The 26794-nt window shown below is 35.4% G+C and overlaps 1 protein-coding gene across 3 annotated transcripts in view; it reads left to right on the forward strand.

The window, feature by feature from the left end:
• The window catches only part of CPLANE1 (ciliogenesis and planar polarity effector complex subunit 1), a 54438-nt gene that overhangs the window by 4456 nt on the left and 23188 nt on the right, over positions 1–26794 (forward strand). For all 3 annotated transcript variants that reach the window (XR_011736564.1, XM_065860569.2, XM_071802424.1), the window contains exons 7-32: positions 94–250; positions 1058–1161; positions 1308–1490; positions 2118–2367; positions 3442–3594; positions 4474–5234; positions 6612–6796; positions 8691–8771; positions 9570–9734; positions 10486–10659; positions 12437–12665; positions 12925–13058; positions 14618–14835; positions 15124–15288; positions 16354–16492; positions 16923–17032; positions 18219–18380; positions 18538–18646; positions 19001–19307; positions 19817–20750; positions 20968–21131; positions 22148–22284; positions 22841–22923; positions 23494–23573; positions 25056–25124; positions 26595–26787. Coding sequence is in view for 2 of the 3 variants with exons in the window: in XM_065860569.2 (XP_065716641.1) it covers positions 94–250; positions 1058–1161; positions 1308–1490; positions 2118–2367; positions 3442–3594; positions 4474–5234; positions 6612–6796; positions 8691–8771; positions 9570–9734; positions 10486–10659; positions 12437–12665; positions 12925–13058; positions 14618–14835; positions 15124–15288; positions 16354–16492; positions 16923–17032; positions 18219–18380; positions 18538–18646; positions 19001–19307; positions 19817–20750; positions 20968–21131; positions 22148–22284; positions 22841–22923; positions 23494–23573; positions 25056–25124; positions 26595–26787 (5446 nt within the window). In the remaining variant the exon portion in view is untranslated. The remainder of the gene's footprint in view (positions 1–93; positions 251–1057; positions 1162–1307; positions 1491–2117; positions 2368–3441; positions 3595–4473; positions 5235–6611; positions 6797–8690; positions 8772–9569; positions 9735–10485; positions 10660–12436; positions 12666–12924; positions 13059–14617; positions 14836–15123; positions 15289–16353; positions 16493–16922; positions 17033–18218; positions 18381–18537; positions 18647–19000; positions 19308–19816; positions 20751–20967; positions 21132–22147; positions 22285–22840; positions 22924–23493; positions 23574–25055; positions 25125–26594; positions 26788–26794) is intronic.

Raw genomic sequence — 26794 nt, forward strand, 5'->3', positions numbered from 1 at the left:
TTTTTACTATATATGAATCATCTCGTTTAGTGTAATTAAGTAACCTCTTGGTGATGTCTTTTTTTCTTTCTTTTTTTTTTTTTTTTTATTCAGTTCTTTGCCATACCAGATCCACTGGGTACAGCAGACTTGTTCTCTTGTTGATTTGGTTCCTCACTGTGTGTCTGTGAAGTCAAGAGGAGCTTTGTTATGTGCATTTGCCAGAGATGGACTTCTGCTTGCAGTAGCTATTAATCAAACTGATCCAATGGTATGAAGGATAGACAGTATGTTATTTAAGCTAATAGTTCCATTTGAACAAAGTGGTAACAAGGATTTAGTAAGACATTTTTAGGAGTGATTTTTCAGCATTCTTATTGATACACATGCTTATATTCACATTGATATCCATAGCTAATAGCAATTTTTAGTAATAGTAAATTTTTGTCTGTAATATTTTGAATACTGTTATTCAGTTAAGAAATCCATGTAAGCTCCTCTGTTGTTTCTAATCTCCAAGAAGTACAATAATAAATTAATGTCAGTTACTGCATTGTATCTGCAGAGTCTGGATGATTCGCAGTCAGGCCTAAGCCTAATATGTATTGGCGGTTATGCACCCGCCTCATGATGTTTTTCCTTCTAACAACTCAGAGGCCAAATCTTAATGTAGTTTTTAGTGTTAATCATGACAGAAATATGAACTGACTTATTTAGTCTGCGAGGATGGGATGATGCAGTCCTTCAAAGCTACACCTGTTATTCACCAGCAAAACTGGAGAGGAGTGATCTGTTATTATTTTGAGGGGTTTAGATAAAGTTATGTTAAAAATAATATTGAATTATGTCTTGAACATATAATAATGTTTAATTATTTTTCAAATGTATAAATATGTATAGAAATTAATAAATACTCTAAATAGCAATAAATATTGAAGTGCAATGTCACTTTCATGTGTAATAACATTTCCAGTACACCAAATGTAATGCAGAAGTTGCTAATAGAAATTGATTTTTATAATAATGATGTTTTGATACAGACATTTATGTCTTCTTTACATTTACTTTTTCTTTCTAGGCAACTCAGATTTTATTTCTAAACACATTGAATTTTGTAACTGTTTTGGGTAGCCTTAAAGGTTGTAGTAGCAAGAATAGCACGGTCCCATCCAAGTTTATCAGGTCAGTAAGTAGTGTTGTTTCTTGTGGATTTGTTGGGTTTGTGTTGTGCTGGTTTTTTAATTGTTGCTGTTACTTATTTTGTTAACTGTCCTAATATTTTGATACAGCAATTTGACAGAGGATTTTTTTTTTCCCTGCCAATTTAGATCTTACTGGGTTGGCGATATGAGTTGGACTCCTGATAGCCTTTTCTTGGCTTGCATGTTAAAACGTGGATCTTTGATTTTATTGACATGTATGGGTGAATTGCTAACCTTGATTACTTCTGGCTGCTCTGTAGAATTTGGACCAGCAGAGTTTATTCCATTTCATCCACTAATAACATGCAGGTAAAAGTGTTCAAAACTGTTTATACGTTTCTGTCATATGATCATATCTTACTTTCTAACATATTTCTTACAATTTTACATAAACTTAATCCTTCAAATTCACTCTTTAGCTTTTCATGTGTCTTCTCAATATCTTTCTCCTTCATAGTTCTCTTCTATTTCTTAAATGGGTTTGTCCTGATGAAAATTGGCATTGTAACAATGTAAGTATACATTAAGTGATTTGTTTTTTTAAAAAAGTGTTTGAATTTAGTAGTAATTAAAAATAGCATACACAAGAAGAGCTAGATAAGGAAGTGTGATATAGAAATTTAAATTCAAATTGTGAAAAAATAGATATAATACTTACTGATGAAATACTTAGAGAATACTAAAAGCTTTATTTATTTTTCTTTAAATTAAAATAGTTGCAACTGGAGCAAAATACTGGCATCTTGCAGGCATAAATAGTGTTATCCAGATTGCTCATCTTGCAAAAATTTAGACACTTCTTTAGTATTCTGAATGGACCTATTGGGACAGTAGTGTAAGTGGTATTAAATATTCATGAGTTATATTTCTGTCTCTCTTCTGTTCGTAATTATTATATATAGTTCCTTCTTATTTTTTGATGTATCTTTATTTTAGACAGCAGCACTATTTTTGTCAAGACTCTAGTCAGTCTCTGGGTTCTTCAGCTTCTGAAAATGACCTTATGAGACAGAGATTCTCTGTTGCTTCGCATTCAAGATTGCCCTACCTCATTGTCTCTGATGGATACATGATAACAGTGCTTAAATTTCCTAACAACCTTTCACCATCAGGATTTATAAGAACTCTTTTGCTTGATTCAACCCAACGGCTTGAAAATATTCGTTGGAATTTGCTGAACTCCGAGGTAGGGTGATGAATTGTTTTGTAGCCTCTAAGTAAAAAATTTCACGTGTATAAAAATGCATAATTTTTAAACTGAATAGCTCAGTTTAGGTTCCTGTGATATTTGTATGAAGTCCTTTGAATTATGAAGTTTTAAAGATAGTGTTGATCTAGAAAACAGTGAACACAGAGTTTGCTCTGAAACTTTATTCCTTTGATGTCTGGGTGACTTTTCAGTATAATGCAGTAAAGGGGACACTATTAACTGTCACTATATAGTTTTTCTGGAACTGTAAAAGAAATGCAGATTTTTATATCTGTAGAGTTGGTTCAGAGCATTGTCAGGTGTTAATGCTATTCTGACCAACTCTTCCTTTCAGAATAAGGCAGAAAGGATTCTGTAAAATGTCTCTGTCTTAGGCTGCTACTGTTTTAGGGCAGTCAGCAACAGTTCCAGTGGTGCTGTGTGCATGTGTCTACTGAGTCCTTAGTTGAGGTGGTCAATTAAAGCTTTCTTAAAGAACTTTCATTTGTTCTCTTGACACTTCTAAATCAGGCTGAGTATGGGAGAAGGGAAACCTTTGAAGGAAGAGGTCCTGCAACTGTTGTCAACCACATAAGATACAATAGATACTACATTCAAAGTTTTTGTGTTTGCTGATGGAATACAACTTCTCTTCCAATTCAGTTCATATTTTGGATTTTTGGAGAAGTGAGTTATGATGTTGTTCATGCATAAGCTAGAAGAGTGGGCAAGGGTTTGAGGGTTTAAAGTGATATGTAACTACTTACAATGCAAGAAGGGTCTACATACTGGCAAACTTATATGATCATTTCAGAAATCAAGAAAGCAGATTCATTCAGAGTGAAGCAAAGTACTCTGGTGCTGAGAAAATTCTGCTTTCCTGAGCCATGGTCAAATAATACTTTATTTCACTGCAACATATGCCTGCTGACCTGTTTTTCTCTTTCTCTCTGAGACTTAAAAACTGAAACTTTTTACAGAAGGGACCGAGTTCCTTGTTTTGTTTAGAAAGTGCCTAGTTGATCTTGCTAGAGACAAATATATGTTTTATGTTATTATTATTTCTTTTAGTCTAAAGGGAGACCTTTGGGTGTACGATCACTCTTGTCTTTAAAAGCTAGTCTTTTAAATCATGCTCAAAACCAAAGTTCCGGCTTTTCCACCATTCCGAAATTCCTGGAAAAGGACACAAAAGAAATGAATGAGAAGACCGCGGATTTACTGGTACTTAATAGCATATTTCCACTTATAATTATGCAAATTATTTCATTTTAAGGTATTCTGAACATAATGATTTATTTTTATTTCCTTTCAATTTCTTACATATATTTAAAGTAATTCAATACTGGTTAAATTCTCATTTTCTTTCTGGTGGGAGGAATGTGGTTACTTTTCTCAACTGATACTTGATTTTTATTTTCGAACATCTTTCTTTCAGCAGTGCATAAGCTTCCTGAAAAATGTGTACTAATGTACATATACATCAGTTAATTGTAGCTTAGTGCTTCAGCTTCACTTTATAATAAAATGTCAAATTACACTACCAGGGCTGTAAAGTATATTAGTAACTAGTACAATGTTATTATCCTTAGTAGACGAGATATTTATCCTCAGTTTTAGAGAATGCTTCTATCAGTTCTGAAATTTGTACATCTCTTTTGGCTCTGTGATTGAAGTTACTGTGTAGCCTTTCCCAGCTCCATTTCATGCGTTCGTTCTTTGAAGTTTTTGGGCTTTTGTTGAGTGGCTTTTATATATTACAGGTATCTGGCAAAAACTCTTCCTCATACTCTTGTCATAATAGAGGGCAGGATTTTACTTTGTGGTAGATAAATTGCTGATGTGTTTTACAGTGTAATTTTTTTTGCTATTAGGTAATTTAATTTTGTCTGCACCACTACTCCAAATAGCCACATTTAGTTTGAGATCTAGGTGAAACTGCTGTGAATTAAACTTACTAGCAATTAAGCAAGTTAATTAAGCATAAAGATTTTTTTTTGTGAGACTGAATAAATGGTGATTCCTTGCAGGCTGTGTTCTCTCTCAATAGACTTGAATTAAACTGTTGATTTTTTTTTTTTTTTTTTTTTTGGTCTGATTTAGAATTATGAAGAAGATTCAGATGATGAAAAGCAGTTTTTCAGTAGCCCTTCCAGCTTCTGTAGCCAAAGAATCCATTCATTTGTTGGTAAAGCTGATCAAGGCCACTTAGAATATGCGTCAATGTTTGATACTATTCATGCAAAAGAAAGTAAGAAAGAGAAAGATAAATTATCAGTGGAACTGTATTCCATTCAGAAAAACCTCTTTGCTGCATGGCAGATAGGGATTTCTAAAAATATGGAAGAGAGTGATAAACTGCTGAATTACACAGTGAACTGCATTATCCATTTTTTCAACATTCTTCAGTTTGTGAAATGTTCTTTGCTTAGCCATGATACATCTTTAAACAAGCCTGTGAAGAATAGTCACTGGATGCATTATGTCCTAAAATATTTTCAACAGTGTTTAACTGTCTTGTCCTGGCATTCAAGAGCCAGTCTGACTGGGCACGTGGCAAAGCTGACATTACAAACTTTAAAACTGATGCTTACACAGCAACAAGATCAGTCGTTCTCAAAAAACCTTTTGGCATGCTTCTGTCTTCTGAAAATGGTTTCTCACACTCTGAGTAGCATGTGCATACTACAGTATGAGACTTCTTTTGCATCTCCTCATGTTAATAGTCTTGTGGAACTTGACTCCCTCACTGTGCCTATTTTCCTAGTTCTTGATGAGAATACCAATCAGCAACTCAGCTCACTGGAATCTCTGCTTACAGAGCCTCCTCAAGCAGTAAACCATGATGCAAAAACAGAAAAAAGGTATGAATTATCTGTGCATGGTAGAAAATAAAATTAAGGGTGGCCAGGTGATCAGACCTAATCAGCAACTAGGACAACAAAGCTGGTGAAGTGTCTGGAGCACACATTTTATGAGAAGCAGCTGAGGGACCTGGGCTGTTTAACCTGGAGAAAAGGAGGCTGAGGGGAGACCTTATCACTGTCTACAACTACATGAAAGGAGGTTGTAGCATGGAGGGTGTTGGTCTCTTCTCCCACATAACAAGATGAAATGAAATGGCCTCAAATTGCACCAGGGGAGATTTAGATTGGATATTAGGAAAAATTTATTTACAGAAAGATTGTAAAGCATTGGAACAGGCTACCTAGGGAAGTGGTTGAATCACCATCTCTGGAGGTGTTTAAAAGCCCTGTAGGGACTTGGTTTAGTGGCGGACTTAGCAGTGTTAGGTTAACAGTTGGACTCTATGATCATAAAGGTCCTTTCCAACCTGAATGATTCTATGATTCTTTATGTTGGAACAACAGTTTTATTTTTCGGCTATATTACAAGCTTTTGATTATTTTTCTCTGTCATACTCTGTGGACAAGGGTAATAATCTATTACAGCATGCAGATGAGGGCTGAGACCTGTAGATGAATGCAGTTCAATTATGGTAACTGAACTGATTACTGCCAATCAGTTCAGAGATTATTGGTGGCTTAAAAGCTCAAACCAGGTCTAGTAGGGCAGTATCAATTCAGGTATTGCAGCTTAAGCAGCTTTTACTGCCTATTGCCTGTTATGCTCCTTCCCATGCAGAAGTTTCAAACCTGATGGAGCCAAGAGGCTGCTCTTATGTGATATATCTGCAATGTCAGTTAAGTTAGCAAAGCTTGCACTTGATTATGGATGTGGTGTCCTGGAGCAGCAAGAGAAACATCAGTGTGTGGAAACCATGAGAGCCATTTCTTCTTTGAAGATACACCCATAAACTTGAAAGAAGCTTAAACTAAAGTACATTATCCAACTATTAGAAAGGTAGAATAATAGAATCATGTTGGTTGAAGGAGACCCTCAAGATCATCAAGTCCAACCATAACCTGACTCTGGCACTAAACCATGTAACTAGGTTATTTTATTTCCGTGTTGTTTGGATAACAGGGGATTAATTTTGGATGCATTTGTGTGCTTGAATGGTTGCAGATTCAGAAGAATCAATGATTGTTGGTCAAAAAAAAAGGCTAAAAGTGTTTCCTTTTTTCCGTTATTGAAGTCAGAAAAGTTGTTTACATTTATATATAATGAATATAATTTAGTTTTCAGATACGTAAAACAAAATACAAGAAAACAAAAAATCAGTGTAAGTAACTTTGTTAACTTTTGATGATTTCCATAATATACTTCTTGAATTACAGGTTGATGGTACTATGGAAATTATTGTATAAGAAAGTGGTTTGGTATCAGATGCTGCTGAACAGGAAAGTGAACAAGAATGCAGAAGAAGAGTCTGTTGTCTCATCTCTTATAAGTCATATACAAGCAACCCTCCAGTCTTCAGGAGTGACCTTAGAACAACATTTGAAGATTAACTCTGTATCTGGTTAGTACTTTGGAAAGAAGTACAAATGTTAGGTAGCTGCATGGTCAACTGAGTACTAGGCAAGTTATGTCCAACTTTAATAACAATCAATAACTAACCACCAGATTTTTTAAAGTTGATAGTGGGACTCTTCTTAAAACTCACATCAAAACTCTCTCAAGTATTTCGTGTCCCAGTACCCCTGTAGATTGTATTGTAATTTTTAGAGCTTGTTGAGCCAAGTAAAAAGACTATGTTGACTTCACTTTGCTTTTCCTGGAGAATCTGAACACAGGATCTGAATTTTGTTCTCATCTGTACTGTGTTATTTCATCTGAAGTAGCTGGGCATCACAAGCTTTCTCTTACTAGATTTCTGTGTAGAAATCCTGTTCACTCCATCTGCTCAGTGGGCATGAGCATGTCATGTACATGAATGTAGTCAGCCTCAGCTAAGGATCTAATTTGATGTAGCCTAATGTAATGGACTTAATCTAACATGTTTAGTTTTCAAACAGTATGTATTTGTTCCTACTTTCCTCCACATCACTGTCGTGTGCTCAGTGTTTGTTTCCCCTTCCACAATAAGAGGCTCATCTTCTCACATGTCTCCCACCACAATTCTGATTCCTTTACATGTTCTTGATCTCTCTCCCTTAAGTGGCAATAATTCTAGCTTCTCTTCCTACGTCACTCCATACCATACATTAGCTCTTTCACGTCTCTTTCACTATCCTAACAATATGTGTGGTTTCCCGTCCTTCCTTTTCGCCCATTCCTTATGTTCTTTATTTACATTCAGTTTGCCAAATAGGTAAGGCACAGTTTATGAAAGAGTTAGAGTAAAATTTGTGCTGATGGGGCAGCCAGTACCTGAACTGGCTAGCTGCTGATAAGCAGGATAGAAAGACAAATCTGTCTGTGTCTTTTCTTCTGTGGTGGCACTATTTTGATGTTTGGTTTTTTTCCCACATTCTCCTTTGCCAAGGAGCTGTGCCCTTTTGCAGTTCCCTTTTTGTAAAAGTATTTAGGAATTGACCAATGGATTAAAAACTGGAATGGGAATAGAAGTGGGGAAGTGACATTTAGAGAGATGAAATGTGTAACAGTGCATACACCTATTGTTTGAAAGTACTTTTACATTGAAAAAAAAAATGTTCAAGTTGATAAATAATTTTACAACTACTTTCTACAATGAAAAAACATCTTCTTCTACTCCATAGGAGATATGAAAACAGATAAGAGAAAATTATTTTCCCTGTTAATAAAACATTGCATGTTTTAAATACCGAAGTTTCTAACTATAGCTAACATTTATAACCTTATGTAATCTAAAAAAAATCACACAGAATCACAGTATATTAGGGATTGAAAGGGACCTCAAAAGATCATCTAGTCCAATCCCCCTGCCAGAGCAGGAGCACCTAGATGAGGCTACACAGGAAGGTGTCCAGGTGGGTTTTGAATGTCTCCAAAGTAGGAGACTCCACAACACCCCTGGGCAGCCTGTTCCAGTGTCTGTCACCCTCACTGAGAAGTTTCTTCTCAAATTCAAGTGGAACCTCTTGTGTTCCAATTTGAACCCATTACCCCTTGTCCTACCGTTGGTTGTCACCGAGAAGAGCCTGGCTCCATCCTCGTGACACTCCCCTTTAATATATTTGTAAGCATTAATAAAGTCACCCCTAATTTCATTTAACAGTAATTTGACAATTAAAATGGCGAGGAGGGTTAATCAATCATCTTCTCTCAGATGCTGAAAAGTTAGATTTACCTCCAAGAACAGAAGTCTGGATAGTCATGTATTTTATTCAGCTTTTTATAAATCTGTAATACTGAATTAAGTGCATGTGTGTTTGCCCATGTAAAATTAACTACGCAGAGCTTTTAATTTGCTATAAATGTGACTTTTATAGGTGAGGAGAAGTTCCTTTTAGGCTCGTACAGAGAATCTGTGGATATTTGGAAAAGATGTCTTTGTGAGACAAAGGCAAAAGGTAAGGAATAAAATATTTTTGGGGGGTGGAGGAGGTAAGTTATATAATCACTTGATATAGTTATTTCTGACTCTCTGTTTGCCCCTCAAAAAAAAGGGGACAAGACAGATAAAGGATGCATATTTGAAATTAAGCTGGGATTTGAATTTAGATGAGTCAGAACTTTTAATGTCGGAGTTTTCTTGTGATTATGAAGTACTTGATACAGAAAATGTCTAGGTGTATTTCTGAGCATGGAAGAGACAGGGGAAAAAAAGGTGAAGAAAAGATCAATTCCTCTAGTAGCTGTAAAATAAAAATACTTGGTGTTTGGGGAATAATAAAACAAAGTAATTTGTGGCAAGGTTTTATTTAGCAGTTGATATGAAATAGCTATTCCAGAGCTTCTTCCCAGGTATCATGAGAAAAACTTCTTGCTGGTTATTATGATGAGGAATACCTCATGCAGAAAGAATTCAGGATGTTGGAGGCTTGGTGGATACATAAGCAATTTTGTTGTGCTTAGGCATCCCTTCTTCAAAGGTTAGGCTCCCTTAAGCTCTCCTGTCTTTATCTGTGCCTTAACAATTACACACTATATTGTTTTGAAAACTACCAGATCTCTGAAGTAAAACTGCTGTGAATGAGCATTAACTCACTAGTAACTTAGAGGCTGCTGCTGAGTTCTGCTTCTCAGAGTATATGTTGATGTAGATGTGTTTCTGAAGAGGGAGGAAGTAGTGCTTTCAAACGTATTATGTCTGGTTTTGTGTTTAGTTTCCAAGTAGACTTCTGCCCTGTTTTTGTCTTCTAATGCAGGAGGAAAAAGGACATGTTTTCTTCAGACTAGATATTACCTTGCAATATTATTTTGCCACCTGTATCAATATAACTTGTGTGAGGCTCAAGGACTCTGTGATCATCTGGTAGAAGAGATTCTAAGGCGATCGAAGCTCTCCATGAGTCAGATGGAAAAATTTTCTGGTATGTTTATATTGCATAAAAGTGTGATAAGGTATGTTAGTACTGTTTGGTTAATGTAGTATCTAATTTCTGTGCCATCGTATACATGCTTGACAGTATACTTTTTATGTTGCACTGAAGTCTGTTTTCAGGGACTTCAAAGATCTTTTTCTGATCCTCAGATGTTCTTTTAGCTCCACTTGTCGCAGAAGAGTTCAGACAACTTTCATTGTATAATCAATAGTGAAAGCATGGCCTGTCAAATATTCTTGAACTCAAATCTGCTTAAGGAAAGACTTTGGATCAGAAGAATAAGGGGGAAATTGTATCATTTCAATTTCTATTGATGTAATCTTTTTTTATGGTACAACATGGTAAAATAGTTGATTTTAGATTGGTCACCAGCCCTAAATTGACAGTGGGATATTTTTTTTTTTTTTCAAATGCATGTAACTTTTTTCTCATAAGTTGGAGTAAGAAATCTGAATTTCCAAATTCAAGCAGGCTTTTTTGACTCAGTGCTGATCTGAATTTAGATACTAGAGGTCCATTTCTAGTAGTATAAAAGTAGTATTAAAGTATTTTATTATTAATATAGTGTGTAATTAGTGTAAAAAATTAAGCTAAGTCCTGAAAGCTTGTCAAGAAATTAAGTAATACCATACCTTGCTTGTTTTAAAAGAAGTTTTATAAGCTGTGATTAAACAATGTTAGCATTCAAATTTAAAGTATTTTTTTTCATAATGTTTTAATTTGATACTTGCTTTTTTAGATACCAAGTATTTTCAGCATGAATTATGGATGGTAACAGATGTTTATACTGAAACTGCTATGGCTGTGATTCGATCCATGGCACGATTCATGGCCGCTTATTTCACAAATCAACTGCTATATATCTTTCCCCCACACAGTGTTGACATCCTGCATCCACTTCACATTGAACAAGGTATTTTCTCTAAAAGCAGTTTAATTTGCTGTGCTTAACTTTTCTCTTTATCCAAAAAACATAAAGCTGCTAGAGAGTGTCCGGAAGAGAGCTACGAAGTTGGTGAAGAGCTTGGAGAGGAAGCCATGTGAGGAGCGGCTGAAGTCACTTGGTTTGTTCAGCCTGGAGAAGAGGAGACTGAGGGGAGACTTCATGGCAGCTACAGCTTCCTCACAGGGGAGGAGGAGAGGCAGACGCTGATGTCTCCTCTTTAGCAACCAAAGACAGGTCCTGAGGGAATGTCAGGAAGATGTGCCAGGGAAGGTTTAGGTTGGACATTAGGAAAAGATTCTTCCCCCAGAGGGTGGTGGAGCACTGGAACAGGCTCCCCAAGGAGGCTGTGACAGCCCCAAGCCTGACAGTGTTCAAGGAGAGACTCGACAACATCCTCAGACACGTGGTGTGAACTGTGGGATTGTCGTGTGCGGGAACAAGGGTTGGACTCAATTGTTCTGAGTCCCTTCCAACTGAGGACATTCTATGATTCTGTGATTCTATTCACATGCACATCAATGCTGTCTGTTGTGCATTAATTTAGTGATTTATAGTTTCAGCACCAGTAACTGTAAAGAAAAAATAACTTAATTTTTCCAGGTATTTTTGTAGAGGGGCTTGTGTGTTTATCCGTAGGATTATTGCTTTGCCTCTCTTGATTATCGAAAATATTTTTGGTACTTTAAGTTAGTAGTATGATATATGAAATTGAATTATGTCATCTGTAGAACAGAATAATAGAATCATTTAGGTTGGAAAAGACCTTTAAGATCATCAAGTCCAGATGTTAACATAACACTGCCAAGTCCATCTCTAAACCATATCCCTAAGAACCTAATCTACATCTCTTAAACACCTGCAGGGATGGTGACTCCACCGCTTCCCTGGGCAGCTTGTTCCAATGCCTGACAACTCCTTCCATGAAGAAATTTTTCCTAATATCCAGTCTGAACCTTCCCTGTTACAACTTGGGGTCATTTCCTCTTGTCCTGTCACTTGTTACTGGGGAGAAGAGACCAGCACCCTCCATGCTACAACCTCCATTCAGGTAGTTGTAGACAGGGATGAGGTCTCCTCTGAGCCTCTGTTTCTCCAGGCTGAACAGCCCCAGTTCCCTCAGCTGCTCCTCATCAGACTTGTGCTCCAGAACCCTCACCAGCCTCATTGCTTTTCTCTGAACTCTCTCCAGCACCTCAATGTCTTTCCTGTAGTGAGGGGCCCAAAACTGAACGCAGCAGATACTAAGCTTCAGAAGAGATGCTAAACTTGTCTTCCATTTGTTTTGATACACTCTCTTAAAATAATGCACTGTTCTTTCTTGAAAATGCGCTATAACTTTCTGGCTTCTGCAGTAAGCAGCAGAGTGAGTACAAACAGCATGCGTACACTGGGCAGACTCTCAGAATTTCCATTTCTCTTATGTGTGCTCTCTGGAATATCCCAAGCATATGTAGCATACTTACAGATGTTCCATCAGTATGATAAATATTTAAAGCAAGAATAACACACAAGTTTTGCACATGATTGCAAACTAAGCATAATAATAGCCTTCTCTGACCTCACTATTATATCAGAGCATGAGCTTCATCTGCCTGCTACAGACAAACACCGTAGTGTTTCTCTAATAAAGAGCAGGTGTACACTGAAAAGAATCCAGAAGTGATGTGAACATATGAATTCTAGGTTATTCATCTGATAGCATGCAGTTTTATTTAAACTTCAAAATGTGTCTTTTGTGTCACAGACTTATCTCCTCGTATCATTCCACTGCAACACTGCTTCGTTACCAAAGCTGTCAGGGACCAGAACCTTTCGTCTGTGTGGACAGCTGAATATGCTCTTGATTTGTTCTTTGTTGGTGGACTCATTCCAGAGGCTGTGTGGTTAACACGCAGACTTGGGAACTGGAAACTGTCTGTTTCAATTGGTGTGGCCTACCAGCTGTATTGTCAGAACTCTGTTGAATTCTCAAGGTAAATTTAAGCTTAAAATTAGTATTCTGTATTTTGGTGTGGGTTTTTTTTTGTTTTTTGGGGTTTTTTTGCATGGAGCTTATTGTAACAAGGCATATTCTTTGCCTCAAAAACTCATATTCCCAGACACCTAGTATAGGTGTAGGACCTAACATGTTAAGATGAGGGGTTTTGTCTTAGATTAATTTAACAGACCTTCAATAAATTATCTGTGGATTTTACTTTTTTATTAATGATCAGTTTCTTGTTATACCTTCAGACTGAAAAACAGAGAGTATCACCTGCCATTAAGCTTATCACCAATGCAGACCTTTCAGGAAAAGTTACAATCTTTGTTAGGACAGCCAGTTACTCCTGAAACATCCGGATGTATTAAATACAAGCAGTTTACAGGTACATAAAGTTATAAATAATTCTGTTTATTTTTCTTGTTATTTCACTGCATATCTATTTTTATATGCTGTATTTAAAATAAATAATTACTTGGTCTTCTCAAATGTGTGTGTTACAGTTATAGAGCATTCCAGTACTTAAATTTTATAGGGATTTGGGTTTTGGCTTTGATCATGCTAAAAATGAACTGTATAACCAATCTTGTTTTCTTCATGCCTATCAGCTGAAACCTTGTTTGACTATATTTGTTAATTAACTTCAGTTTGGAAGACAACTGAAGCTTCATTAAAACAACAAAAAAAATGCCTTGAAGCAAATGTGAATGTATGAACAGCATGGAAAGTACCATCCTGCTTAAAATTAGTTACATGATAGTGTTTAATTTTTGCGTTTGCTTTCTGTTGAAAGGAGTTGGTATTTTATTGCCTGACAGCTTCATGGCCCCAGGTCCAACAGCTAGCAAGGCTAAGAATGTATTCCCAGTAGGCACATACACGAACACACATACACAATACCTGTCTACAGCTGGCCACACAGATCAACAGCTGCAGACATGTTCAGTGCTCACACAAACAGCACCAACAATCCCATCCTGTTTCCCTCTTGCTAGTCAGGATGAAGATCTGTGTGTACATACCTATGTGTACAATGCGGATCCCTCCAGCAGCTGGGCTTAGACACAGTAGCAGTGTCTCACAAGTTTCTGGCATCTGTGTGTATGAGCCCCCAAAGCCCCAGCCCCACGCAGTTTTCTGGTACAGACCCACTCACAGGTACCCTCTTCCCCCACACACACTATTAACTCCTATCAGCCTGTCTTTGTTTACATTTTACAGAAAGCTTAATAGCAAAATCTCTATCTACTCTTTTTGTTTGGAAGCCACATTTCAAGTTCCTTCAGCAGGTGGATGTTAATTGATCTTTATCTAAACAGTATCACAAACTCTGTGTAGATTCTTCTTTTGCACTTATTTCCAAGGATTTTATTTCAAACAGACACACATATACATGCTGTACATAACAATCTGTAAGCATGATAGGTAGTGAAAAGATTTGGCAGCACATATTTGGTGTAGTAGGAGGAGTATAAATGGAAGTAGAGCAATGTAATATTATAGCAGTTTCAGAAGCCAATTAATGATGCATGTTAAAGGTCCTCCTGCTTCTAGGAGATGAAGAAAGAAAAGCAATAATACGTAAAAGAGATCATACAAATGCACTTCCCTTTCCTTGATCATCATGCTCACTGATTAAAGAGTTGTTACAGTAATTATTAATAGTATTACTTGTTTATTCCTGCTTGCTGAGAATGATTCACCAGAATTTTATACTAAGCAAGTGCATGGCTGAAAAGATCAGTTTTCTATCTAGAAAGGCAGTAGCTTCCACCTTAATGTGGCAAAAACTATTGAATACTGTTTTCAAATGTGAGAGATCTTATCTTAAAGCAAGTAGATGCAGTGTGCATGTTGTAATAGATGAATGCAAATTTTGAGAATGAAGGCCATGTATTATTTGAGTCCATCAATTTATTGGTTTCTGTGCTTAATACTTTATAGATCCCATTGAAGAGGAGGATGCAAATGCTCTTTATAGTTCCATACAAGAGCTACTGAAAGCAGCTGTTATGGCAGATGCTGATATTCTCTCAGAGCCATTTCAACTTCTGATGGATTCTGCCAAGGATCTTAGCAGAAAATTGTATGGTTTAGTTCCAGATAGGCTTTATCTTCCAGTACCACCATTATATTGTCCTCAGCCAGCATCTCTCAGTGAAGTAAGCATGCATGATAGAACTTTACTGGGTCTTAGTTTGAATGTATTTATGAAATAATCATGATCTTCATTCTGGTTCCTTTCAGCTCATTTTTCAGTCTTTTTTTTGCATGTCCATTCGTTTACTTAAGTAGCATAGTGTGTTTTTTCCATAAAGGACCTCAGATCTAAAGGAGGGAAATATTCTTAAAAGCAGGAACAACATATAGGTCAGCTTCCTTATTGTATATGTCCTTTCTAATTTGTTTTGGTTCGTTTTGTTTTTATTGAAATTTGCATTTTTTTTCAGGAAGATTGCAATGACATTCTTTTAAAAATGGAGAGAGAAAGTCGTCAGAAAGTGTCAGGAGTTCTTCAGCGAATTATCTTGCTCTTCCGAGCTGCTCAGTGTTCCTGCCCAGCAGCACAGTGGTATACTCAACAACTGAAGTGGGCAAGAAAAGTTATGCAAAAAGTAAGCATTTAACTTGAGATATTTTGTAACTTTTTTGTAACTCATCCCTCCTAAATACTACTGACAAGCTTGCGATGGCATTGCAGAAGGATTCAGTCTCATCTGGACTTTGATGTTGTGTTTGTTAAATGTCATCTTCTAGTTTCTGTACTCCATGTTCAGTTCATTTAGGAAACCAGAACTTAAAGATGTAGAGTATCTACTTCATCAAGTGTCTCCTTCTACATGTCTTTCTGTACCCACTTGGTAATGCACAAACTCCTTTCTCTCTCCGTTTGAAAGAAACAAGCTGATTTTAATTGGGAGTTACAGCTGCTAGCTGGAAGTGTGTTCCAGATCACTTAGAGCTAAATTAATAACAGAGAATGTGATGCTCACTCCAGGTAAACTGTTCAACTTAGTTCACAGAGCACATGACTTACAAGATCTCATTCTACTCGAAATATATTGATTAAAATATTTTCTATAAACTCAGGCTTTTCTTATGTCATTGTTATACATCCACAGAAAGGAAGTTGACTTGCTACAGAAGGAAGTGTGTATGGCTGTCTGCCTTCCTTCATCCCCCCCTGCACCAGCATTCATGAAGTGATCCAGATCAGGAGCTGGTCTGACTGACACGTATTTCATTCTGTGTGCTCTTTGCATGGTCACCTGCTTATTGCTGGCACAAGAGGTGCTCAGAAGTATGATACCAGCTGAAACAGGAGGGAAAACTAGTCTGCCTTGGTTGACAGAAGTGTGGACTGTATTGGCTTAAACTGGTTTCTCAGTTGGGATCTTAGTGCTTCTTTATTGCTCTTGTGTATCATGGTAATCATGAGTACCATGCAAACAGAAATATTTTTTTACCATAGCTCATACTGAACATATTTCTTTCAATGAATATTCAGAATACTGATTTGAAGAAAATGGAAGGCAATCTTAGGGGAATTTTCCTGATTTTGGCAGTATTCTGCTAATAACTGACAGACTATACATTTAGTTGTGATGCATACAAAACTTTAACTGATTTTTATTTCCCTTTTGATTGTTTATTTCTTTCTTTATTTTTACTATACATAGATTCGAACGAAAGGCTCTCTTCCTTCACTTAGTCCATTTCCAGAGACTTTGCTTCGTTACTCCAATTTCCGCACTGTTTTCCATAGATCTACATCTTCTGGAGACCATCAGTTTGATGATATTACCTGCAAAATTTTAGGTTTGTATGTGATAAAAAATAACAACTTAGAGCTGGAAAAAAGAACACAAGTGAGAATCCACAGGCTCAAAGAAACTCTTCTAAACTTGCAATAGTATACTGCAGTGTTTCCGGAAACACATTCGCTTTCCAGCTTTTATTACTGAAACTCTGAAAGTTGCTGTTCTGAATTGATGTGTGTATTATAGATCTGACAGGTGTGAAAGAACATGAACCCTTATAGATCTGACAGGTGTGAAAGAACATGAACCCTAAGTGGGACTAAAGAACTCTAGTTACAGAGAGCTATTGAAAATTCAAGAATGGGTAATTTGTTTTCTTTAACTACAGTTAAGACAATTTTAATGCCCTTCTTCTAGCTAAAAATCTCAAGCTGGTTTATTTCATTTCTGTAAATAGAATCTCACCATATTGCGTATTTGTGTCATAGGTTGGTTCAGAGAGCTATGTGCATTGTGTTGGATGTTTCATGTTCGTGAAAGATTATCTTACAACTGTAGGCAATACCAAACTGCAAGGGAAAACATTAAGAATCTTAAGGTAATTATACTACTAATATAATAAAAATACATTTTAATTGCATAACGCTATAAGAATAATTCTAAAGTTCTATTGTATATTTCTGTGAGAAGTTTCATTTGCTTAATAGGACAAAATTAGCACAGTGCTAGAATGTGTTGTAAGTATTTGATGCTGCAGAATAGTGCTGTCCATGTGAACTACTTTGTTCTAACGGTATTTCTGTTGGGCTCTTGCTTGGTATTTCACTCAGATAATTGAAGAGGTACTGCCAGAAAAGCAGCAGTTTCTTCACTTGTTGTCTACATAAGTATTTGCTTCCTTTTTTTTCTTGTTAGATTAAGGTATTTTGGGTGTTTCCTGACCAATGTATATTTAACACACCAAAATATGGAGGTTTTGTGCATTAGAAATACATGGTTTTCAAAAAGAAGAATGCAAAATATGAAAATTTAATCACAGTTTATCTACTTATGCCCTCATCAACTAATGTCAGAGGTCAAAAAAAAAGAAAGAACTAGCATGATATTTGTCATACATTTGTAACAGTACAGTTGTTGATTTTTGTGCTATGTAGTCTAGTAACCCAGTTGTCCTTAGCAGAGATTGCTTCCTTTTAAAAATAAGTCCAAAATTTCTCATCACCAGAAAAATCAAACTTCAAATAAACAGGATGGCTCTGTTTCAAGTAGTAAAATATTCTGATTTTTGTACACTTCGTGTGAGATGACAAATGAAGTATAAACCACTAACTGTTTCAAATAAACTGATCCATTATAAAAGCCTCTTGGCTGGCATAAGTATCTTGCTCCCAAGAAAGAATTTATGTTCACCTTAAGTCACAGTAAAATTATTTACTTCGCCTGTAATTCAGTATATTTAATCAGTTGCAGCTAGTTTAGTCAAATCCTCAACTTTTACTCTAAAGGACTGCAAATAGACTCTTCAGTGCATTAATGGATGATTTCCTAATCTGGTTTAAAAAAAACTTGGTGGTTTTTTTTTTTTTTTCCGATAAGTCATGGTCCATTGCAATCTTGATCTTGATCTCCTAGCATCATAAACCTCTCTGTTTGGCAGTTAAGTTACAGATTTTTATTTTCTGTTGGCTAGAGAAGAATCATTACAGTTTGCAATGTATGAATAATTTAGCTGAAATATATTTTTCTTTTCAATTAATGTTCCTATAGCAAGATGTTTTTTGTAGGATCTAGAGAAGAACGAGTATGATGCCTCCACAGTTGAGCATTGTCTGAATGCAGTGGAGTGGGCTTGTCGAATGCTTCCTTTCTGCAGGTTCATGAATGTTGAAGAGTTAGTTCAAGATGTAATTTTAAGTCTGCTTGGAGAATTACCACCAGTCAAAAAGGTAAAAGACATTAAAGCTGGAACAAAAGCAATAGAGATTATCACAAATGTTTCTTCTTGTAAAAGCTGCTGGTTAAGCTTTCTAGTGGTGTAAGTTCTGTTGGATATTATACCTTAGTGTAGGTTAGCTGCTTGAAAAGCAACTTTATTTTGTGCAGGTGGCAGAGATTTTTGTAAAAGCATTTCCTAATCCTGACGATATAAGGGTTCCACTAAGAGATAAATACCATGGACTTCAGCAACGACTCAAAGAAAGTATTGTTAAAGGTAACGTGCATCCTTTTTCAGAACATATTAAACAAACTTTCATTTTTACCATATTTATCAATTAGCTTGTTAAAATACATTCTTTCATATGCTGTGTAAAACAATTATTGTTAGACAACTTCGAGAGAGTTTTGTGTCGTATTCTGTATTTTCTTTCTGATATGTCTGTACCAATAACAGAATATGATGACTTCCAAACTGCTGGTGTTTCTTCACTTCACCACAGTTTCTGTCTGTATTTCTAAATAGCTATAATTTATCATGATTCAAAGTTCATTTGTGTCTCAATTTGAGAGAATCACTGAAAGTTGGGAAGTTTTCACTTAAAATCTCCTGGTTTTCTTTTTTCTATAGGTCCTGAAGGTGAAGGAATTATGTCTGTTGTTATACAGGCTACCAAAAAAGCAAGAATGAAGGCCCTGAGATGTGTAATAAGAAATATAGGCCCAATAGAAATTAATATTTGGGAGCCAGCAGAAGAAGGAGCAGCAGATGATGAGGAACACGGTTATGACAGATTCTCATCAGTCACCAGTCTAAGCAAAAGCACACTTACTGATCTTGGGAATTCTCAGGTATATAGTGATGCTGACGCAGCAGATACGCTTTCTGATGCATTGATTACTGAAGAAATGAGAGCTCCATCACCTTCACTCCACAGGTAGGCAACACATGGCAGCAGAAAGCTTTCTATTTAAATTTTTTAAAAAGCAACAGCCAAAAAAACCCAACAATGACAACAACAACAAAAAAAACAAACACAAAAAACCCCACACAAAGACCAAAATGTTGGCTCTTATTGTTCAAGTAATGTTTGCACCCAAGAGAGTAATCGTCACTTTCGGTAATTTATCAAATGAAGAATTACAAACTTCTTAAAACTGCTGATGTTCTGTTGATATTATGTGTTACTGAAGTGTGAATTGTTATCAGCTATGACCACATTCATGTATGATACTGCTGAGCTGCTGTCTATGTAAAAACTATGGATTTTGCATTGTATTAATTTGTCACTTTAGCATTGTATTAATGTAAATTTAGATTTCTTAGTTTCCTGTTATTAACAGTAGAGGAAGAAAAGGAACTAATGCTGCATTTACCTGTTTTGTCATGTGATTCTTCTCAAAATGGGTTTTAGTGCTAACAGTGCTTATGTTTGTTTTCTAACAGGGATAATGAACATCAGAGACAAGGAGAAATAAGTAGCAAAAATACCACAGGCAAGATAAAGGCTCTTAACTGGACAACAAAACATAAAGACAAAGTATATGAAAAAGACTTGCATAATCAATGTAATTTGCCTATAGTTGGTGCGTGGGAATTTGAACGTGATGATGATGAATACGTTAATTTTTTAGAACTCTTTTTGAGTTATGTTCTAGAGAGAGACCTGATAAAGCACAGTGAGCTTGGAATTCCATTTCTTACCAGCTTTTCTGGACTTCTTCGAGAGCATGAATTAAACTCTCTCTTTTTTGATGTTCATACAACACTAAAACGTCGACAAAGCAAAACTAGAAGCCAAAGTGTGTTTAGACCAGGATCTTGTTATACCGTAACCCTGGCACATTTTGATCCTGAAACAGTGTCTGCCTGTCATGAAAATCAAAATATTTTGGAAAATCCAACCATGGTACAGTCTGTTGTACACATGACAGAACCTTCTGTGCGTAACTTAATGAAAGGACTTAAGGAAGGATTATTTGGCTTAAAACACAAGTCAATTTACAGAGCTCAGAGTGATAATCAAGGAGTCACTGTTGCATCAGCAAGCCAGACCTTTTCTAACCATACTTCCTCTAGCCCGCAAACTCAGGCAACTTCTAAGTACATTTACAAAGTGGTTGATAGAGGTGATATTGTACCAGGAGAAGAACTAGCTATAGAATTGATGGGTAAGTTGAGCAATATTGCAAAATTGCTTGAGTGGATGATCAGATGGTCTGATAAAAGACTGCTCTGTGGTTACAAGAAACAAGAGTCCTTAGAAGAGATTCTCCCAGTGATACATGTGAAAACATCAGCAGCTGCTGTCCTCACTTCTTTGTGGCTATTAGAACAGTTATACAGAGATGGATCTCAAGCAAAGAGCATAAAATTTAAGGTAAGAAAGAGGATGGGGTAACTGTCGATGAAATGCACAAGTTAGTTATACCAGTAAAGAAAATCATACACGTTTTGCCTCATAATTTTGCTTTCAGTAAAACCTAGAATATTGATTAGTAGACTTTCCTTTAAAGGTCACTAGGATTTTTTTTTTTCAGGTATCAGGTATCTTTTTTTTCTAACTACTGAATTTTCATTATAATTATTATTAATAGAGTCCAGATAATCAATACCTGAAAGAATTTGCATCTCTATCAGAAGCCCAGTCTAGGACAGAGAAAGAAAGCTGTATGGATGAAGGCTCTTCCGTACTGGCCAGTCCTCCTCTTGATGTCCAGAGTGCACAAGCCTATGATGATCTTTGTGAAACTGGTTCTGGGTAATTTTTTTTTTTTTTTTTTTTTTTGAAACCTAAGAACTCTAGTTGAGCTTAATTCCTTAGCTAAGCAGTATGTCAGTATGAAGAGTTGTGGAGTTATTACATGTTATGTACATGTTTTATGTTGAGTTCAAAGTCAAAATCGTACCTATTGTTTACAGCCTCATAAAGAAGACTTAATATTCTTCATCAGCATACATGCGTTTAGGTAGAAAACAATGTAGCTGTTGCATATGAATTGAGTTGTATATGGTTGTTTATAAACCTAGTGATGTAGAAATGAAATCTAGATTTCTGATATAGTCAGTATCATGGCTTTCTCAAAGTATTCGGATAACTTGCACTCTCTCTAGTGTGATTTTCTTTGTGTTGAGGTGAGAATTCACAACCTTAGTTTATTTTTCCCTGGATCTGTAATCAAGCTATGTTCATCTGTGTGCATGTCAGAAAAACTGATGGAAAAGGCAGTAAGTATTTTATTTGTTAATATCTTACACAGTTCTGAGGGTGGAACTTCCTTAACCTGAAGTCCTTTGTGACATTCTTTTGGTCTGCTGCAATAAAAAAACATATTTGGCATCAGTATTCGGAGACATTACTGTGCGTCTTCCCTGACATTTTTTTTTTCTTTTAATAAAGGAAGTTTCTGTGAGAGAAACAAACGTAATCTTAACCACATGATTTTGAAGTTATGGTGCAGTTTCAACCTTCCTTTTTGGTAGATATTACATGTTGGTAGCGTTTTACTGGAAACAACCCATCTGAAAGACTGCTATTAATGTCACTAAAATATCACAGTTATACCAAAAATTATAATAATCCTGGTTTAAGTGAAATTTAAGAGAGAAAACTGATGTGAAATTTAAGAGAGAAAACTGATGTGAAAATTGATTACTTCACAGCAGTGTTTATTTTAAATTATACACTAGCCTGCAGTCTGAGAAGAATAGCATACTGGAAGTCAGATACTGACATTAGTTCTATGGGTAATTATGTTTTGTAATTCCAATTACCAGATTGTCTACAAAGTCAGGATATTTTGATAAGAAGGAAATTAATAAGGGGAATTATTCTGTACCTCATGTGACTGAAGATCTTAATGAAGTGGGACCATTTGTTCAGGAGGAGTTAGATATAACATCAGAAAGAGAAGGTTTGTTTTTATGGTATATCATTTTACTATGGTGTGACATATAAAACAGTAGTTTCCCCTGAATAGTATGATATGTACCTGTGTTTATTTAATAAGAAAAATTGAAATAAGTTTTTGTTATTCTATTGGAATTATCACTGTATCCATTTTATATTATAGCTAAATTTTGTATGATTGTATTTCAAGACTTTCTGCTCAGTTTTTCACTTATGTAACTTTTTTGCTATGAACAATGTATATTAATACGTTTCATTCTCTCATTTACTTTCATTCCAAAATTATTCATGCAACTGTGTAAAATATGATTTGGAAATTGTAAGAGCTGAGCATGCATAGATTAAGTTTATCATATTCCTACCATGAAAATAAGCTGCCTTTTTTTTTCAGCTGCATGCATCATAACTAGTCATACAATGAATTTTTAACTTGCTGAGACATGTTTCAGATGCTTTCTTCTCAGCAGGGAAATGTGAATGTGATCAGTTGACAGAAATCAAGTAACACTGCTGTATGTCATGTAGTTTTCAGATTCAGAGTAATTGTGTTTATTTTGTAGAGTTCTTTGAGGAGCCGTATGAAACTCCAAAGAGCTCCAATAGCTCTGTCAAGATCAAACCTGTAGAACATCAGAGAGGAAAGGCAAGTTACCATCTTGCATAGAAGCATCACATCATTATGAATACCCTATGCGAAATAGCCCAAATTCCTCAACATAAGAAATTGAGGGCTTAAAGCATTTAGTATCGGTGAATTTTTTTCTCTGCCTAAGTCAATAATAAAAGTTGTAAGTAATTAAACAGTAAAGTGAGGTCTGCTGTAAGCACTTGTGTAAACTGGTTCATTGTTTGTAAAATACTGCATTTGTTTCAATTTCTTAGTTTGAAATTAGCTTGTGTATAATAAGGTTGTTTCTGCATTTTCGTCTTTACCTAGCGTGTGCGAGGTTAGCAGGATACTACATGGATATGAATTTGAAAATAAAACTCATAATAATGACTTTAAAAGAAAGATACAGTAGGATATCTCAGTTTTGATTTGTAGCTGTCCTCTGATATGTATGTAATTTTGATTATTTTTCAGTCAGATTTTTTCAAGTGGCTGGTTATTCAAAAGTGTGTTTACCTTAGGCTAATAAAATAAGACTTTATTGAAGCAGAAGTGGGATATAAAAATTTAGAAATTCAGATGCATCTTTGTATATTCCAACAGGTCTCTGTTTCAGATGTAGATAGTCCTCAGGAAGATCAAAAGGCAGAAGAAAAAAAGGAAGGAAAGGCCAAACAGAATGCGTGAGAGATTTTTGTTGTTGTTTTAATTTCTCTTTTAGTTTTGCTTAAAAATCTAAGTTAGTTTTGTTAGTTGTGGTATCCAATGAAGTCTCAGTGGGTTCTTGATGTTGTTTATATCAATAAACACAGAGTTTGAAACAAAATTTCAGTAACCTTCTATTTCACACATACAGGCATTTCACATATACAAGGTTCTGAGTAGATGAGTGGTTATTTTGGTAATGATCAAATAAAAGAGGTATGGTTTGGGGGAAGGTTTATTTTTTCAGCTGGAAAAGGATAGAGAATAGCTGGAATAGCTTTCAGATGCACAATTCCTTCTCCAGACCTGAAATGTGAGTGTAATCTTCAACCTAAATACAAGTAGATATATGTTATTCTAAGAAATTTTAACAGTAAACTTGTTACACAATGTAGAAGAAAGAGAGGTTAGTGTCTAGGAAGCAGAAGGTGAGATAAAAATTGATATAACAATAAACTTGTTAGCCCCTGAAAGAGAGTGGGACATATTTTCCACAACTTTAAAAATTTACTTCTTTATGAACTTGTTAAAATATTATGTTGTACAATATTGTACATTTATAACACAATGTATGTAAAATTATAGAAACAGCGCATAAACCTGATTGTCATCTGTTAGAATAGGTTATTGCTCAGTTTGATTTCTTTGAAGTTTTTCAGAGGGAAGAAACTCTATGTTCTGTTAACACAGGGTTTGTTATATTTACTATGAAGAATCTTGATCTTTTGAGATTTTTCGTTTGTTTTATTGACAAAAATATATCAACCTATTTTTATTATTTCAATTAGCTTTATTCTTGACCCCACCAAATTTGTAATAATGAAACCTTTTCCTCTGATATACAATCCCTGAATGTCTTCATATTTAGAAAATCTTAATAATCGTGATGACATATAAATATTCCTGTGTCTGTATAAAGTTTGTGAAAAACTTTTAAGTGGCATAGTTTTAGAAGGGCTTAGAATCTTCTATTTTAAACTGATATATTTTGATTTGAAAGAAACAAAAATAACTGCACATGAGATGCACCTCAATGATTTCTTATGATACTGGCTCTTCATTTTAGGAATGCAGATCATAATGATGTGAACCATGTTGCTTAAATTGGATTTTCTCTTCTTTTGTCAACTCAGATCAACCTTTTTTTGCCTGCTGTTTGTGTTGAATAGCCAGAACCTTTTCAGTCCTTTTGTTTGATTCAGTTTCTGATTGCTAGGGAGACAAAACACAAATGTCAATATTTGCCAGCTCAGGTGGCAGTGTAACACAGTGCTTGAAGCAGTGCAGATGAGTATAGCTCTGATCAGGTGACTCTCAGGTATTTTCTCTCATATTAATTAAAATACTTTTTCAGGAGGTTATGCACACACACATATGTATGTAAATGTATATAAAATGAAAATAAACAGCGTAACAAATTATTGTAGTATCTACAAGAATATTTTTTTCTTCCTTTATAGCATGACTGAGGTTGTTACTAGCACCGTTTCTCACTCATTCTCTTTAGAACAAGATGCAGGAGTTCCCAGGTAAGATAAACCTATATTGTTTTATATAATAAAAAATTGATTGTCGCTGTTAAATTTTCAGTCTGAAGTAACATCATCTGTATATTTGATTACAAAATATTTGGTATAGTATGTTGTACCTGCAAAACGTAGTACTAAGTAGCCTTTTCTGAAACTTTTTTTACTGTAATGTTTGAGAATCATATATACTCTTCTTGTATGTTGTCCAGAATACGTGAGTCAAATGTGTTAATTCAGAGCTACCAGTGTTCAAGAGAAATGAGACTTCTGGTTTCTGGTTCCAGACAGAATCACTATAACTATATAATATTACTGTGGAAGGTATATTGTTACATAAAATACCTAAACAACGTTATAGATGAATGTTCATATTTTTATAAAATTATTATAATGTTTATGTCCGACAGCAACTGCTAGATACACATAAATGTATACATAGTATTTCTGTAAACAAAGAGAATATTGGAATTGGGAAAAGGGATTCAGTTTAAACACATTCAGTTTAGAGGAAGGTCTGAGCCATGCATCTCTTTGGATTCCATTTTCGTGTGTCTCTGATCTAATTTCCTTCTTGAGTTTTTCATATGAGCTTTTGAAAAAAAAATCCAGACTTTTCTCAAACTTACAGGGTTTCAGGCCCTGCTTACACATTCCTAATGTCTTCCAAAAGATTTCCTGTGCCCCTTCACACCTATTATATATGCAAAACCTCTTCAAAGTTACTTTTCTTTCTTAACATGCTTGGAGGTCATCCTGTTTAGCTGTGAAAAAACCTCAAAAATTTGCCTGTACTCTTAGCAATGTCAGCATTTTTCTTAGAGAAATGTGTTTGGGATCAGTTTCTGTTAATGTAGGTAAAGTCCTTCTGTTTCTTTATAACTTAATGTAAATCCTAACCCTCCTTCATTTAAGGACTTCATCTACTTAATAGTCTTTACTTACTAAAAGATCTAATTAACTCTGTGAGAAAATGCAATATCATCTGGTACGTGTTATTTTAATTGTTTATGATCTGAAATTTTGTTGTTGATTTTTAATTCCAAATATATAAAGACACATTTAATTATTTAAAGTACATATGTGCTCTCTCTCTTATTTCAACTAATAACATCGTCCTCCATTTTCAATCAGCTGTTTGGTTTTATGACAAACCAGGCTCTCTTTTTGTCAAAGCATTGTTTTCTGTCTGTATCTCTAGTAAAGACAACATTTCAGATAGCCTTGTGACTAAAAGATCAGATGAGACATACATTTTACTACTGTTTTTAATTCAGTATATTAGGAAGTGTTTGGCAAAATACTCATCCTTACTCTCCAATGAAGATTGTGAAGTGTTAATTATTAAATTGTTCCTACAAGTTAATTATGCTTTAGGAAAATTAAGATATGTTGAAAATTTTCTGGACTGATTCAAGACAATCTCATATAGATGTTCTGAACTATGAATGTTTTGTTTATTTCCTTCTTAAGTAATACAGGCATTCCTCTAAATGATAGTCAGCCTTCTCAGACTGTTGTGTCAACTATGTCGAGTGTTGCCTCCAACACCTCCGCTTGTGCAAAGAAGCAAGAAGCTCAGGAAGAGGTCCCTACAGAAGAGAAGCTAAACACATCAGAAACTGTCAGGCAGATGCTCCAAGATGAAATGTTCAAGTTAGTTCAGGTGAGAG

Source organism: Patagioenas fasciata, chromosome Z (genome assembly GCF_037038585.1).
Source record: "Patagioenas fasciata isolate bPatFas1 chromosome Z, bPatFas1.hap1, whole genome shotgun sequence".
Lineage (NCBI taxonomy): Eukaryota > Metazoa > Chordata > Aves > Columbiformes > Columbidae > Patagioenas > Patagioenas fasciata.